The sequence below is a fragment of the Octopus bimaculoides genome, chromosome 20 (assembly GCF_046866305.1).
Source record: "Octopus bimaculoides isolate indiv1 chromosome 20, ASM4686630v1, whole genome shotgun sequence".
In the NCBI taxonomy this organism is placed as follows: Eukaryota; Metazoa; Mollusca; class Cephalopoda; order Octopoda; family Octopodidae; genus Octopus; species Octopus bimaculoides.
This window is the reverse complement of record NC_142947.1, coordinates 8066468-8084567: the sequence shown is the minus strand read 5'-3', so window position 1 is coordinate 8084567 and position 18100 is coordinate 8066468. Positions and strand designations below refer to the sequence as shown.

At 32.5% G+C, this 18100-nt stretch overlaps 1 protein-coding gene across 8 annotated transcripts in view; it reads left to right on the top strand.

Annotated features, from left to right (window-relative positions):
- The window catches only part of LOC106869839 (sodium channel protein 1 brain), a 313255-nt gene that overhangs the window by 259378 nt on the left and 35777 nt on the right, over nucleotides 1-18100 (top strand). For 4 of the 8 annotated variants that reach the window (XM_089337958.1, XM_089337957.1, XM_089337955.1 and 1 more), the window contains one exon: nucleotides 9941-12442. In XM_089337958.1, coding sequence (XP_089194084.1) covers nucleotides 9941-12442 — 2502 coding nt within the window. Of the gene's footprint in view, nucleotides 1-9937; nucleotides 12443-18100 lie in introns of all 8 variants that reach the window. The other 4 variants (XM_089337956.1, XM_089337953.1, XM_089337954.1 and 1 more) reach the window with 1 other exon arrangement.

Here is an 18100-nt window from a genome sequence, read left to right as displayed (position 1 = left end):
TGGTATTTTTATTTACAATAATTTAATGGCAATTTTTGTTATTTTTCTTTGATATTATGGGAAATGTCTCTTCTTTGTAGAATTTTATCAATATTGTTGTTGTTGTTGCTGTTATTGCTGGTGGTGGTGGCGGTGGTGGTGGTGATGGCTTTGGTGGTGGTGGTAGTGGTGGTGGTGGCGGCGGCAGCAGTGGCGGTGGCGGTGAGAATGGTGACGTTGCAGAAATGAGAGATTCATGTCTTATGTTAAGTTTCATTCATGTGGTAAGAGTTCAAATCACACCCACAAGGATTTATTCTGTTTCCCATCCAACTAATGACCAGTACAAACTCTTGTATTGGATTTATTTGAGTATAACTTCTACAAATATGTAACCATGGGTTGCTGCCATTAAAGTAGATTCTAATCGTTGTCGCACATATCCCACAAGTCTGTTATTATTAACACTAAACCGTTCCCTTTATAGATTATAGTAAACAAGACAACTATTAACCCTCTTTTTCACATATTTCCTGCTCTTTTTAAAACCTTAACTCATTTATACGTAACTTTTATGTGTTACAATAATTCATATATCCTGTTTCAGTGCACATGATAAGGTTTTATACAGAGGAGGTAGCTTTACCATAATCCTTACCACAATCAGTTAAAGTCTTATTTGAATTAAAAATTATTTGCATGTGTGAAAGAACTGGTTGTGTGAGACAAATGTAAAATAATTCTATGCCATGTCAGTGAAAGTGGACTGTAAATATAGATGATCTGCAATCTGGAAACGAAGAAAATAAAGTTCTGATATGACTGTCATGTCTAGCTTCAATTTGGGGAGAGAAGCTGAAATTGTATCATTTGTTTCCTACAGGCCAGAGAAACCAGAAATATGAGTGTAGGAAGAAAATAAAACATGAATGTCTTGAAACATGTTTTATTTACTTATTTTTCTGCCCTTTTTGAAACATGGGGAATGAAGAGCTGATTACAGTGATCACAATTTCTCTAACAAATCATGCTATGGCAAAAATCTCATCATAATGTTCATTGTCCTGTATATTTGCATAATCTATGTTTGTTAACATATATATTTGTAGGGATGCTCAGTATTAAATAACATATTCATACCAACGAGTATATATATATATATATATATATATATATATATGTATGTATATATATGTACATACACATATATATATATATATATATATATATATATACACACACACATACATAGACACACACATAATGTTTGTTGCATGTGTATCATATTATTCGATATGTGTGGCTTAATAAGTTAACATGTGCAAATTTTGGTATACATGTGTGTATTAGTATGTATGTCTATGCGCATACAATTAGTGATGAGATATCCATATGGCAGTTGTGTATGCGTTCTTTAGTATATATTTGTGTGCATGGGTGTTAATTGAATGTGATATTACATTTAGTTCAAATATTGTACACATGTATATATTTCTCTGTATGTCAGTACATGTACTGAATGTACAATCAGTTCTGATTGTAGAAGAATAAAAACTATATGTATAGCCTACCCTGCTGACCCCTCTTGTGCTGTTGTATATATTGCTGTGTTCTTTCTTGTGATATTTTGCATATCTTCTTCGTTTTCCATTAACAATCTCAGAGCATTTTTGTCTTCTTGCTGCATCTAATGCTATTGGCCTCATGCTCTTTATTCCTCTGCTAACTGCCTCTCTTTCTGGCCAGTTTTCACACTAGCTTGCAACATATCCTCTCATGTTTGCATCTGAAGCTATGTCATTTCTTGTTGCTTCTTGCTTTGCATTGTTTGGCAACTTTACACTCGCCTTTGTATCATGATCTCATTGTTTTGGCTGGAGCCTGCTTACATGCTGTCTTTGCAGTGCACATATATTTATAAATCGCAGCATATTTAGCTTCTTCACATTCTTCATGTGAACAGTGTATGAATTTATAGATGTAATTATGTATGGATATATTATATGTTGTAAGTCTATATACATCACACATACAGTCAGAATTAGATGAAAATTAACACTATATACACACACACACACACACTGGAAATACCTCAAAAATATAAACCTCATCTAAAATCTAGAATATATTCAACTATTTTGAACACAGAGGTTCATACATCTAGAAAAATAGAAAGGTTTTCCTCATAGGAAAAATATTAACCAATACAGCCTTTGATATCCCCCCACCCTCTAACTGAAAACATTTTTTCTAATAAATATTCTACTTCCTGTTCAAAACTTTAACTAGAAAAATTATCTTGTTAGGCAATGTTAATATGATGCTGTTTCAGTTAGAAAACTTTGATAACATTTTGCATGATTTGTCCAAAATGTTGGATTTTTCTGTCTATGATGAAAACTCATTTTTATGGATAGTGATGAATTGTCTGCTATCATTGTTAGCTTGATATCAATATCAGCAAATAAATTTTTAAGAATGTTTCTTTTATTATAGCATGATAATGTTCTTTGTCCCACAACAGTGAAACTATAAACGGTCATGCTACAATTTCTATATTTATTTAGAAACAGTTTTCAAAAAATATTAAAACTTGTTAGTCATATCAGCCAGCTCTGTGCTTTAACACTGATATTTTGTTGTAAAGTGTTTGCTATAATTTCTGAAAATACAGCTCCATTTTGTAGCTTGTTTAATTTATGCGATGGCAAGTGAGATTAACTTCAAGGACTTCTTCTGGATTTAACCTCTGAACTCTAACTTTGATCTCCACCTTGGAACTCTAAATTGGATTACTGCCTGGATTATATTGAATGTCTTTTTACTACTTTTTAACTTACAGGACAATCTACAGATTATTTACAATTTAGAGAATGCATTAATATGCTTGGCATGTTGATGCTTGGCATATTGATGCTTGGCATCAATAGACTTGAAGAAACCTAAGCATTAGCTTCATTATCTACTCAACATAATCTGCTATTTTATCTTCAAGTTTGGCAATTTTCCTAACTCAAGTGAATTGGGTCAGAAGTAACATAAACTTAGATTTACAAAAGTAAATGACACTTAGAGAAAGTGATTACAAGTTAAGACAGTTCCTTTTTTATTTACAGCATCATTAATGCATGAAATATATATAAAAATCTCTCTCTCTCTCTCTCTCTCTCTCAGCAATTCCATTAATCATGTAACAATTAATGAATCTCAATTAAACTTACAGCCTTGCTTTTTAAAATAATATCCTGATAACATTATAACTGTGAACTATTTCATTTTCAAATATTAAATATATTTAATCGTGAAACTTTTTAAATTTTTGTTAGGTAAAACATGAAAAGGTTTGTCACTTTGATAATGGTCATTTTTCTTATAATAGACATTCCTAGACATTCAATTGCAATGATACAACTTTTGGTATAGTTAATCCTCCTCAGGATTGACAATGACTTTCTGTTTGTGTTGACTTCATCTTGTCAATTATACAATATGTATCAATACTATTTCTTGTTCACTGATAACTTTTTCATAGTTCTTTCAGAATCTTTGGTTCAATCTCTTTCAATTACAACTTTTACTCAATAGAACAAAATTTCAGTGATGTGCAGACATGGTTTCACAGTTATGAAGTTTGCTTCCCAACCACATGGTTTTGGGTTCTGTCCCACTGTGTTGCACTTTGGGCAAGTGTCTTCTACAATAACTCCAGGCCAACCAAAGCCATGTGAGTGAACTTGGTAAATAGAAACTGAAAGAAGCCCAACATATATATATATGTTTATACATATGTGTGAGGGCATGTATGTTTACATCTCTTTGTTTTGAAATAATTTGATTGTTGTAAACAAATGTCATTCATTTCTAATACTCTGCAAAAATCTGTCTGGCCATGGGAAAATATTATCTTGCTTGGAAACAAATAAGGACTGGTAAAAGGAACGGCATCCTGCTGTAGTAAATCTGCCTCACTAAACTTTATCTAATCCACCCAAGCATGGAAAAACGGAGATTAAAATGATGATCATCATCATTTATAATATTGTAGAGCCTTTCTAAACTACAAGCTATTTTCTTTGGTTAGAAAATTGTCATCAATCCTTGTCACACTGTCAATATATCAATCTTTTCATCTTTCATAGCTGTCTGCTTTTATATCAGCCACCATCTCCAGTCTATATTCTCCATCTGACTTGACTTAGTTAACTTTATTCTCTTACATTTATTTTTACAGATACTTGTTTAACTTCTTCATAATTTTAGAAACTTTTATTTCACAGGTTACGGACTGTGTCCTTGTTGACTGATTGATTTGTCTCCTCATTCTTTTATATTAATAAGATATAGGGAAAGGTGTTTTTAGGTTTCTCAAAACAAAGCAAGATATACCTCTATATATATATACAACAATTGATCAGTACTGAGATAAATTCAACTAAATCAATGAATATGAATTGTGTTCCATTATAATACTTCACCACAACTGTTGCACATAATCTAATTGAATTCAAAATAGTGGCTTTCTCATCTCAGATATCTCAATCAGCTTTACTGCATCATTACACAACATGATGTTATATAAGACGATAGTTGTGTGACCAGTAGTTAGTTAACTGCATGTGATAGCTGCTCCTTAGTTCTTTAGAACAGTTATGATTATGTTAGAGCATTAATCAATGTATGGGTATAGTAGTTGCTTATGTGTGTAAGGTACATAGAAATAAAATTCACCTGCAAATAGTTTCCAAATTATGTAGTAACCTTAGCAACCATATTAAATAGACACATGAAATAAGCTACATCACACTCACAGATCAAAGCAAGTTCTGTCCTATTTATCCATAAAAATCTGCAGAAGATGCCTAAGCAATAATGCAAAAATGATTTTCTTTCTTTCATTATGTTTAGCATTTTCCTTTCAAATAAGGATTGAATTCCTCTCAAATGAAAAATATTTCTAAGCAACTACAATATCTGTGAATAATCTTCTAAAAAAACCGTTCATATAATTACTATAAAAACAGATTTATTGGAAACCATTGAAATATTCCTGGCAAGTGACCCATATTTAAATGATTTGAAATGTTGCACTGAAGACATGAGACTTAGCACAGTCATCACATTACCAGCCTACAATATTCACTTCAATCTCCATTACTAAGATTTTGGTTCACTACAATCATACACCAATCATATTGCAAATTCTGATATTTGCCTGAATCCCTGATGCAGATGTGTTTTCAACAACACATTTATGACTCCTTGAAATAATAATAGGATCATATGGCAGGTGTGTGACTGAAGTTTTTGAAAGGTTTTATAACTATATATCTCATAAATTGACCACTGAAGGAATGGAGCAATGATGGACAAGAAATAAAAGTGAAGAAAATTGAAAAAGAAAATATAAAAATAATACTCTGGTTGTGTGGTGTGAATTGTTCGTCAAGAACATATGGTAACTGTAAAGTATGATGAGGAGAGAAGAAAAAGCTTATTAATAACCTTGGTATAGTTGGATCAGAGATCAAAAGGAAACTACTAGCAACCGCTCAGGAAAATACATTTCCTTCATTTTGTAGCATAACATAATCCTAGTAAATGTAATGGGTGGGATGGAATGGGGTTATATACACCTCTATTTTTTTTTTATCACGTACCAATATTCAATCATGATAAATGGGAAGAAAAATCTTTTAATTTTTCACCACATTGGTCAAATCAATCTCTCCTTATTGTGATCAACTCACCATTTAAGTTCAATCTCACCTTACTGCTGACATTTTTGTAAATTTTTAATTTACTACTGAACTGTTATAGTATATTTTTGGAACTTAACATTTGTTTCAACTCAGTACTTCAAACTCCAAACATTACAAAATACAAAGTTTATTTCTACACTTTTCACAAGCTTAATTCTATGTAATTTATGTACATATTCTACCTATGTGATGTAATATATTATATCTATGTTTGTATTTTTCTTATTCTTGCTAAGTCAGGAGGAAGGAGCAGTGTCCATGACCATTTTAGACCCTCCAAAACAGCAAACGTCATGGCATTAATGTTCCATTTAAATTGTTGTGGGGTCAACACCTACAGGAAAGATAGGGTCAGGGAAAAGATTTTAAAAGACTAATGCTCTTGGGTGGAAGGATTAGGCATACTGGTTAGTGGGGCTGGGGCAGTTGGATGTACCTGGAGTGAAGACAGATAGAGAGATAAGTGGGTCAGAGGAGACTAATTGGAAGAGATACGAGACCAGTCAACTCCAATGATCAGAATCCATTAAAGTAATAATAGAAAAGACAGAGGAGACAGCATACCCGTGAACCTGAGGTCGGAGTATGTCTGTTTATGACTTAATGTTAATCAGTCAAGTGACTCTTCTCGGTTGTACTCCAGAATATTTGTTTATGTAGCAGTAGCATTGTCCCAGATGTGGGAGCTGAACTCCATTGTGGGCCTTGTTTGAGCCTTATAGAGTGTCAACTGACATATTTTCTGACCCTAAAGAAAAGGGCTTGTCTTTGGGATTCAATCCTAACTAAATTACAGATGTGGTTTTCCTATATATATATAGAGAGAGAGGGGGGGAGAGGGGGCAGTAAATAGCTTCTGTTTCCTTAGTGATCTTAGTAGCAGAAGAGGAGAACATTCTGAAAGTATAGTAGCCAGGCTGAGAACAGACTAGAGAAAGTTCAGAGACTAATTACTTCTGTAGGTTAAAAAAGGCCTCTCTCTCAGAGTGAAAGATAGCTTATATGGTGCTTGTATATGAACAGTAATGCTACATGGCAGTGAGAGATGGGACCCTGAATGCAGAGAATTTATTAAGACTAGAACGTAGTGAAGTGAACATGCTTTGCTTAGTGTGCAATATCAGTGTGATTATGAATGATGAAAGATAACTATATTGACAGAAAAACTGAGCATAAGCAGAATCAAATGTGTACGAGAGAGAATACAGCATTGGTATGGGCATGTGATGAAAATTAATGAGAGCAATTGTGGAAAGAAGTGCTGATCGTTTAGTGTGGATGGATACCTATAGAAGCAGGATACCTAGGGAGATGCTGACAAAAAAACAGTGAAGGCTGATCTCAGGATGTTGAGCCTCACGGAGGAGATAACAAAAGACTCCATAATAGTTGGTATTTAATCTTCCAAACCCTTCTAAATATCCTTCACTACAGTGACACAACCTGGACTTCATCAACCCTAGCTGAGTCACCTGGTGAGGGTGTTTGACACTGAAAGATCTGAAACACTTACAACACCAGAAAACATTATTGATGATGTTTTTTAGGTGCATCACAAAATAATGTATAGTAAAACTATTCCATCACATTAATTTAGTTATCTATTTTGTTTGTTTTTTTTATCTTTCCAGTATTAAACACTTTTACTATTTTTATTAATTTAAAATCTTAATGTATTGATGAGTGACTTTTTCACAAGTTGTATCTTTATGCAGTTCAGCTGTAACTCACTTTCTTCACTCACAATTGTCTTCCAGAGTTTTACTATTCCATCTTTGATTCACCATCTCACTTAAATAGAATGTGAATTCACAAGTCAATCATAAACTGGTCAAATTACAACTTGATGTGTGAATGTTGTGTCTATTAGTTTCTTTATGTCTTCCTAACCAGGCAATTTTTGTTGCAGTGTTGCAGTGAGTATAAGAATTATTTTAGATTTCTTTTCGTTCATATTCTTTCGATCTTTTCACTGTTGTTTCTTTATTGTCATGAGGTTATATATTTAAAATTTTCTTCTCTGATTTTTTGTCTTTTCATTAATACTTCTGGTTAGCTTCATCAATCTCAGTTGAAATTCTAAATTTTGTTGTCCGTTTAAAGAAATTTATGTGTAGTTTATTTATGTATCTGCATATATGTGCCTATATACATACATACATACAAACATACATACATACATACATACATACATACATACATACATACATACACATTGGGTCATCCCATAAATAATGTGATTTTTTATACTTTTTTATTTTTCAAAATTAAGATAAACAAAGTTCTTTTTTAATCTAAAATATACTCTCTTTTAACTTGTTCAACTGAAAAAGAATGCATTATTTATGGGATGACCCAATACATACATACATGTGTAGATAGATAGGCAGATGTGTCTATATATAGAATCGATATGGTAATTAAGAGCTCAATTGATATACATCATGTTATAACAAAGCAATTTAACTTAAAACTGAAAAATTACTCAATACTTTTTTGTAGAGTACATTTTATTTTATTTATTTATGTGTTTCAGCCAAGAAATGTGACAATGACTTTGAGGTTTTAGTCTGCTAACAAGCGTGTGTGTGTGTGTGTGTGTGTGTGTGTGTGTGTGTGCGTGTGCATGCTTGTGTGTGTGTGTGTGTAGTTAGAAGAGATGACTATGATTGTGTAGGCTTGTTTCCTAGGTTACTAAGACTGATGTAGTTGATGTTTTCTGCTTGAACTTCTGTTTAAAAAAACAGATCAGGTATTCCATAAGAGTTCAGTTTTAGGAAAGAAGTATTTTGTGCAAAGATGGAAGGTGAGATACAAATACAGATACATTCTTAGAAATATAATGGAAACAACATCAATTTGGAGTGCATTGATCAGATAAAAAGTCACCCAGTGCATGGACATTCAATATAACAATATAACTTATATTTTAACTGATGGAAACTCTATAAAACAGAACAAAGATATACAGTTGCAGTCATGGGCTTTGTTCTAAACATCAGGTTCATCTTCTCACAACATGCAAACTTCTTTAAATTCCTGAATTTTATTGTACAATTTTTGCCTACAGCAACCACTGCCAGTTCCCTCGGATTCTGCTTTTTACGTTACATTTTTTTTACAGAATCATTGATCATTGAACCTGGAAATGAGTTTGGGTTAGTTTGGAGAAGTGAGCTAAATATTAAAAACAACTGGAGGAAAATAGCTGTTTGAAAACTTGATAAACTTTGTTTAATTTGTCCATGAATGTTGTTCTAAATACAATTGGGAATGTTAGAAGGTTGGAAGATGGCTTACCATTGTATCTAGCAAATGAATTTACAACAGCTGTGAGATATTTTGAATCTTTAATCAAAAAAAATTTATAGCTCCCTTCTGTGAATGAACAGATGAAAGAGGTTGCTGGTTGTGTGTCCCTGTTCTTCACACACACACACACACACACACACACACACACACACACACACAAAATACCACATAAAAATATATTCATGGTTAGTTATATGGATTTTTATTTGATGTGCATACACACTAGCAATATAAAAATCTGCTTATAACATTATAATGTTAAATAAGGAAATCAAATGAAGGTAGTGATTTAATCTACTGCAGATTTTTTTATGAAATATTTAAACTGTTCCGCAAAAGTAGATGTTGCTGATATTTTCTTCTTTCTATATTGTTCTATGAAATCATTAAAGTAATGTACAGTTCTTTGACCATAATTTGTGTGAAGAAAAATTGTTAATTATTGTTGCCAATAACAAAATTTATGAGCTTTTTTCTCCTTTCTTTCTTTTTCTTTTGCAAAACTATATTGTATAATTTTCTGCGCTGTGTGAGTTTCTCTCCAGGAAACTCTCCATGTGATGTGCTATTGGCTCAAATGCTTTTCTCATTTCTTCATAGATTTAATAAGTGGAATATAAAGTTGTGCCACTTTTCATTAATTACACATTTTTCTTTCCTTCTTAACTAAATTTATTACAATGCTAGAGTAGACATATCGTTGCTATTGTACTAGGTGAGTTTGAGTTCTCTATCTCAATGAAACAATTATTGTTATTTCTTTTGAAAGTTTACAAATTTTCTTATTGCAATTTTGTAAATTAAAATAATCTCATGTGCCTTGTTCAAAAATGGTTAACAGTTATGTGATCTGTATTGATTTCTTTATTTGTTACTCCTTAAACAAGCAGCGGACCTAGATGTATTGCAGCGCAATGTCAACCATGCAAGCTCCATTCGAGAGGGCCAGTATGGTGATGTATCATTGTCTACAACAAAGGGCAAAAATGGGAAACAGGCAAACAGCAAATGTTTGAAACAGTCCAAAATTGCCAAGCTGTATTATTCTCTACCAGATGTCGTGGCTATTACAAAGAAACATCAATCAGATATTGGAACCTCTCCGTCTATGCCCAACATAAGAAACCTAGGAAAAGATAGATCCAGTTCTCTCCGAAGAAAGAGTTCCCAAGCCAGTACACAGTCACATGAAAAAAAATTAACAGGCTCATCAAAAAGTCTTGCGACTTTCTCGATCAAGCGTCAAGCTGGTGGAGCTCTACAGCTGGAAAATGTCAGTAACAAGATTTCAGAACAATGTAAAGGTGAAAAGTCATTTTATTCAGTCCCAAATGTTGAAAAACTCGCAAGTGAGGTACAACAAGTGGGTGGGAAAGTAACGACTTCACTCGTTGACATTAGAAACAGTAAATTCTCGCTGTTGACTGATTTTCCCCGGTTTGATTCCAATCTGAATACAGATAAAACCGATCAAACACAAAGCAGTAAATGTGTGACCTTTTCTAAGTTTTCGACTGAGCAGGACATCAAAAGTTCCTGGGCATCTCTTTCATCGGGGACGAAAGTACTCCCTAAAGCAACCTCTGTGGAACTCAAGCATGGTGTGCTGCCCAACTCACAAGTATACGTTCAGTGTTCAAAAGATAAAAAATCCGTGCCAGAGAAGTGTGAAAAACTCTCCAATTCACTTCTTGACCAGATTACCGATTACTGGAAACCACCTTCTATATTCAAACAGTTGTTCAACCCACCTATCTTTATAGAAAGTTCCACAGATCCTATACCCTTACAAGAAAACTGCAGGATTCCAAACCTACCTGAGATTGTTGAAAGTTTAAAGAAACCTCAACGAAAAAAATCTAAGAAATTAGGAAACTCCTATGCCATTGTAGACCAAGCATTGAAGGACATGAAGTACAGGAATTTGTTGAACACTTATACTGATGAAGATCTTGCAGTCCTTCCTTCCCTTTCGAATCAGTCCGTACAAGGAGAAAGAACCTTACTTTCGTCTGTTGATGATGTTAATCTCAGCAACATGGAAAATATTTATGAAGAAGCAACTATAACAAACACATATGGCACGCCCGTTGACCTTCTAGCAACCCAGCAAGAAAAATTCACATTTCAACAGCCCTTTGGAAAGCCATCACAGTTGATAGTCGTTGAATGTCCCAAAAATGATTCTGTTTCTAATGTTGATTCCGGTCTCATTGTAGATCCATCTAGGTTCAACCAAGAAAAATCAAAATCTACAGATTTTCATATCAAATTTGATAGAGCTGAGAAAACACCCTCAGCATTTCGATCCCTTCCAACATCTTTAAACAATAATTACAATGTACATGTAGACAACAGCCCAGATCCAGACCAGCAACGGCGAATTTCTCTGCAACACTGCAACATCCGAGATGTGTCTGGGACAAATGTGGATACTGACAGCAAAGTTTTGCAGCAGCAACAATTATTGCAGCAACATCTCCAAAGATATTTGGAACCATCAAGCTCAGGCAGTATTGTTGAAGTAGCAAGTGATGAAGATCTCAAATCTAATGACAAATCACCTAATTTCCCTTATATTGATGTTGAAGCTACTGTTAGACAATCTTATGAAAATCAGAATCAACCCCATCAACAGCCAAGGTTTTCGACAAGGTCTACATATTATGAGAGCTATGAAGAAGTGAAATACCTCACGTCACGGAAACTATCGTGCTTACCCCCCGTTTCAGAAGTTGAAAGTGATGAAATATCTACAGTGTCTGAAATAAGCAATTCTTCTACAACACAAACTACATCTGCCATCGATATGGTAAAACCCACTTTGAAAATCTTTACCTCTGCTGAACCTCTGCCTACTACAAAAACGTCCAGAGAAGCATTGACAAAAAACATGTCCAGAAAGAAAATACATCAATCAACTAAAAGTATGTCAACTTTTTTGGCCGAAACAGCACCCAATAAATGCCCTCCAGCCTATTATGTCCGTAGCACTGGCAATCTGCAAAACAAGGCCACCTTTGCAGATGTTGTACTTGCTAGTACGAAAATGCTTCGTCACCAGAAACCAGGATTATCATCAAGCTGTATTGATATGGGGATGGTTGTTAGTAATCGAATATATGATCAGCAGAGAGAGTTTGGTGCACCTAAAACAGCCATTTCTTTATCAGATATGAAATACATCGGAAGCAGGACAAGTCAATCAAGCCCAAGTAATAGATCAAATTCAATGGCTGATGTGGGTTCAATGTGCAACAAGTTATCAAAAAGCGAAGGCAGAAGATATTCATATTCGATGTCAGATGTAAAGAATCTGAAGAATTCAATGTCTGGAAGCAACAAGGGTTCAACCAAGTCGCTAAGTAGGATTGGCTCTGCCATCATGAAAGGTAAGCTTTTTTGCATAATTTTAATCTTTTATTGAAAAAAGTTGAAAGTTGATGATTCATTGTTAAACATACAAACCCTTTTAGACCTCTCTATTTTTTATCTTTCTACAGTTATCTTAATGTTAAAAACACTTGACTATTTCACTGAATTAAGATTATAATAAAACTTTACTCCGTTTCCAATGTTCAATAAATTCTATTGATTATACACAGAACACTTGCTTTATTGTAAGTATTACAGCAATAGGAGGTGATATGCTGTACGTTGGCAAAATATTATTGGAATATTATTACTTTTTAATTGTTTACATGTGCTTAAAATTACCTCCATTCTCTTATTTAGTCTTCTCCCTCTCTTCTCTTTCTCTCTCTCTCTCTCTTTTACTCTGTTTATCTCTCTCTCTCTCTTTCTCTCTCTCACTCTTTCTCTCCCTCTTGTCCATCTTTAAGAAGGTGAAAGGAGTTTATAATTTCTACATAGTTTTTTTGCTTTTTCAGTTGGATTTGCATGTCAGCCTGAGAGATCTTTAAAAATATGTATACCTATCTATCTATATCTATAATAAAAAATACTCAGCTATACATAAGTTACAAAGAACAAATAGTGGTAATGAGGGGTTGAGATAAATGATAAGGATGGTGTTGATGATGACGACGATAGTAATGATGATGATGATGATAATAATAATAATAATAATAATAATAGTTTCTTGGCACTATGTCATAAGTTTGTGGGTTTGGGGCTACTTGATTAAATTGACCTTGGTACTTGATTTGTACTTTATCAACCCTGGAAGTATGAAAGGCAAAGTTAGCCTTGGTGGGATTTGAACTCAATAATGTAAAGAGCCAGAACAAGTATCCCAAGGTATTTTGCCTGATGCACTAACAATTCTGCCAATCCACCACCCTTAATAATATCTGTTCAGGCAACAGAAATATTTTCAGGAACATACCTGGACACCAATGCTTTTTTTTTTAAATATTGGTAGTGTAACTTGCAAATTGCGCTTTAGAACTATATTTATGTATGTATTTAATTCCATGTTAGACTCTTATTTCTCAATATATCAAAGTCTTCTACAGCTTCTAGATGAGAAACTATTATGTTGCTATTTAAACTTTTTTGTTTCAATCATCCGCATAGTTTTCCTAATATTCCTAGCTTGATGTTATACAATAGCACAGATACAAAGCTACATAATAAAACCTAATCATTCTTCATGCTTTCACTTTGTATTTTATGCAATGAAGGCATTGCTTCTCTTTGGAACTTGCTTCCTCTTTTAGAACTTACTTCCTCTTATCTTTTTGTGCTACTTATATTTAACTAGAATGTTCGCCTCATAAAACCTAAAAGCATTTTTAGGTTATAGACCTGACTCTATCTTTTCTTTCGTTGATAAATTATGTTGTTTTCTATTAAAATCTCACTACACATTTTTAAAGTAATACTCCCAAACAACAATAAAAATAATTATAATAATTACATCAATCAATTCCATCTTTTAAATAGGAACGAGATTTTCAGTTCAGTCTTTATAAGTGTTGGTTAAGAGATTACTATTGTTCACCGTTCAATTTTTGCAATTTTTTCTGAGACATCTTATTTAATGGATTTTCAATTAATATTTTTTAAGTAAACTAAAATATAATTTTGCTTGACTAAGAATATCTAACCATTACAAGCTATTTATGCAGTTATAGGAATAGATTATACTTTAGCTTTTCCAAAATATCCCATTCTTAATTGTTACATTGTTAGGAATATATCATATTCCTACTACTGTAGAAAGTTCAATTTCATTTTAGTAATCTAGTTTATCAACCTACAAGATTTTACTGACTGGTATTTACTTGAGATAATAGACAAACCTTTTTCATATAATATGATCTATCTTTGATGTTTGGCCAATACAAGGTAATCAGTGCTGATGGTTTTCAATTATTCTCAAATAGTACACTCAAGAGTAAGCACCTTGACTCACCAAACTCTTCATTATCTGGATTATGAAACTGTTTATGGACTGCAATGGGACCATAGGGAGAATGTGAGAAAGAGGACAACAGAGGCAGTAGTAACAATTACCTCTACTACTGTCTCATACCACCCAACAACTCTCAAATTCTACTCCTGCCCATGTTTTACAAGTACCTCCAGGTGCACTTGGACATCAACCATATCAATGTCACTAATCTGGGAGGGCCTACAAAAATCATAGGTGTTTCTCCTCTATCTGTACTGATTAGTATTATTAATTAAAAAAGAAATGAAAGAATGTCCACAAAATATACATTTCAAAACCTTTTCAGCCTACAGACCACCTACAGACCATTTTGACTTATTTTGCTTGGTGTTATATTATAGTAAATTAGTCTCTTTTATTAAACTTTTTATTTTTTTCAAGTTTAGGATATAATGAAGTCTCTTCTTTATTTTCACATTTTTATTTAACCTCTTGCTTCCTCTATTCTCTAAGGAGATTTTTTTTTTCTTTCATTCAACCTTGTTCAGTAGTTTTTTCTTGTAAGTTAACACATTCTTTATCATATTAACTAAGAAAGTCAAACTTTTACTAGCAAAAATAAGCAGATAATTTCAAATTTGTTGCATTATTTCATTTGTTTTCACATTTGTCACACTTTAATCATTAAATGGACTAACCATCGTTTCATTAAGTTAAAATTTGCAAATACTTTCAACTTGAACATAATATTTCAAAGAAAAGAAAAGCAAGTAAAACAAACCTTAACCATCGACATTGTTGTCTTTGTAGATGATGAAGGAAATAATTAGAATAAAGGTCACTTCATCAAATTTGTATAACAAAATATTCAAAAGTCATTTCTAGTATTTTTCATTCCTACTCATGAAACAATATAAGAAATAATATCAATGTGTCATACAAGGTAATAACAATGCAGATATAATTTTAATTATCAATATTAACTACTACAAAGATATTGAAATGTTACTTTCAAAATATTTGATTAGTCTTGATATTCCAAGATAAAAACTCCTTTGTAAAAGCTTTTAAGAACAAGAGACACATATAAATTGTATGTCCATTCCATTCACAAGGATTTCCCATGCCAACAGAATGGACATGGACATACAATTTATATATCTTGCTTTTCTTTTAAAGTCTTTGTAAAGGAGTTTTAACTCAAAATATCAAGATTAATTAGATATTTCTAAAGTAACATTTCAATATCTTAGCTATTGCTATTATTAATATTTAATATCATATCTACATTGTTATCACCCTCAATAACATGTTAATTTTCTACATATTCTGCAATGCTTTAAGCCAACTACAACATTCTTCTAAAAAAATATATTAGTAATCATTGAACAAGTGTAGAACCTTTTATATTTTCTGTGTAATTGTGTTATGTAGGTTTTAACTAATTTATGTGGTGGTAACTATTTAGTGGTAGAGAACTCTTTTTTATATATATATTTAGGTGTCCTTTAGCAAAACGAAAAGATTTAACATAGTTGTGTTGTCCCATGTGTATAGAAAAACAATCTTCTAAATAGATTTCATAGAAATTTCTTTCTATTTCTATACATGGTTTCAACATTTTACATGGTTTGCAATGTTTTCTATTAATATTATGAAAACTAATTTGACTATTTCTATTTTTATGAATGTTTTAAAGTACAGTATGCTGCTAATATCCTGAAGTTGTGTGACTTTGAACGAAGATGTGAAATGCTTGTTATGATCCCTACAAGTTGAAATGAATTGATAAATTCTTTAAAATGATTGGAGATGAGACAGAAATGGAAATAGTCAGAAAGTTTCATAATACCAAAACTGTATTGTTAGTAAAGTTGAGTAGCTTAGAGTAGAAGTCATGTCTATAATAGATGGTTGCTAGTAGAAATTAGTTACTGAAACCTTTTGTAACAATCATACTATTGTGAAATATTTCAGTATAATTTGTTTTTGTCTTTACATCCAATACTGGAAGCCAATTACGATGGTGGTATATTCATATAGACATATGACACAAGGGTGAGTTGAAAGCTTTTAATTTCCAAATGGGAAAATATGACACCAATATCAGAACTTCTATTCCAGTTAACACCTTTTATAAAACAGCTTTACCATTCCATGAATTATAACAATGCAACAATGTTTTTGTGTGTTTTTCTTCTTGCAACCAAACATCTGTATTTTCTCCCCCTTCTCTCTCTCTCTCTCTCTCTCTCTCTCTCTCTCTCTCTCTCTCTCTCTCTCTCTCTCTCTCTCTCTTTCTCTCTCTTCATTATCATAGTTAAGTAATAGGCTGTATTAGCACCTGTGCAAGTAAGTCTGATCTTCACATGAAGTATCTAACAATAAATGCTATATAGTTTGACAAAAGCATTCAATCAATACCAAACCAAATTATATGTGATGTGAATTTAAAACTCTTCACCTAGGAATGGCAATATTTTTTTCTCACTTGTTAGTTTGTCAGTAATTAGTGAACTCGTTAATACATTTAAATTCTCAACCACAAAGCCTCTATGTAATTATCAATTTAACAGACCGCTTGCATTCTCAGAGCAATGCGATTCCTGATTGTTGGGTAAATATGGCACCAAAGTGCAATAAATGTATTTCAGTATTACACAGTCATCTGTTGTTGTTGTTGTTGCTGTTGTAATGGTGGCAGTGATGGTGGTTGTTCAAGTTCACTGGTTCAACCAGTAAAACAACTGACTGCTAATTAGCAGCTTGACAGTTTGTTTTCTTCATTATTACATCACATAATCTGAAATACTATTAGAAACTCATACATAACACACACAAACATGCACCCAACACTTATTCATATATGACAATTCACAATATTCTTACATACTGAAATTCATTTTCACAAATGTGCACACACACACACACACACACATGCAAATATGTATGTTTATGCATGTGCAAGAGTGTACATGAGTGTATATGTGTGTGTGTGTGTGTGTGTGTGTATTTATGAATATATAATATGTATATATATTTATGTACGCATATATAATATGTATATATGTATGCAATGTATGCATATTTATGTATACATAACATGTTTATATGTATGTATATTTATATACCTATACATGGATGTACATATGTAAGTATGTATCAGTATATATATGTATATGTTTACAAATATCAATGTATGTGTATATAGATATATATTAGGTTAGAAAGAAAGTCCTGTTACATTTCAAGTTGGGTAAGAAACAAACGTTTTTTTCTGGTTTTAATTGATATATTTAATCATGATGATATTTCACCTCATTATTGATAACATAATCCCATCTATTTGGGAAATTATTGATCCCTCAGATGTAAAATTCTTAAGAGCTATTTACCACCTCATCTCCACATAAACGTCCAAGGTTAACACAGTGTTATATATAACCTGCAAATAAATCATTCTATTCCATAGACATTGGACAACACAGCACAGGATGAAACTCTAAGTAAACTGTTTAATAAACAGATGTGTGTGGGTATATGTATGAAAATTCTTGAATCAAAGACCAAAGAAGCCAAAAACCCAAAGACTCTACATGAGTTAAAGATAACTGTAGATCACATAGCTATATTTTACATTTTATCATTAGATCTATAAAATACAACTATATATATATATATATATATATAT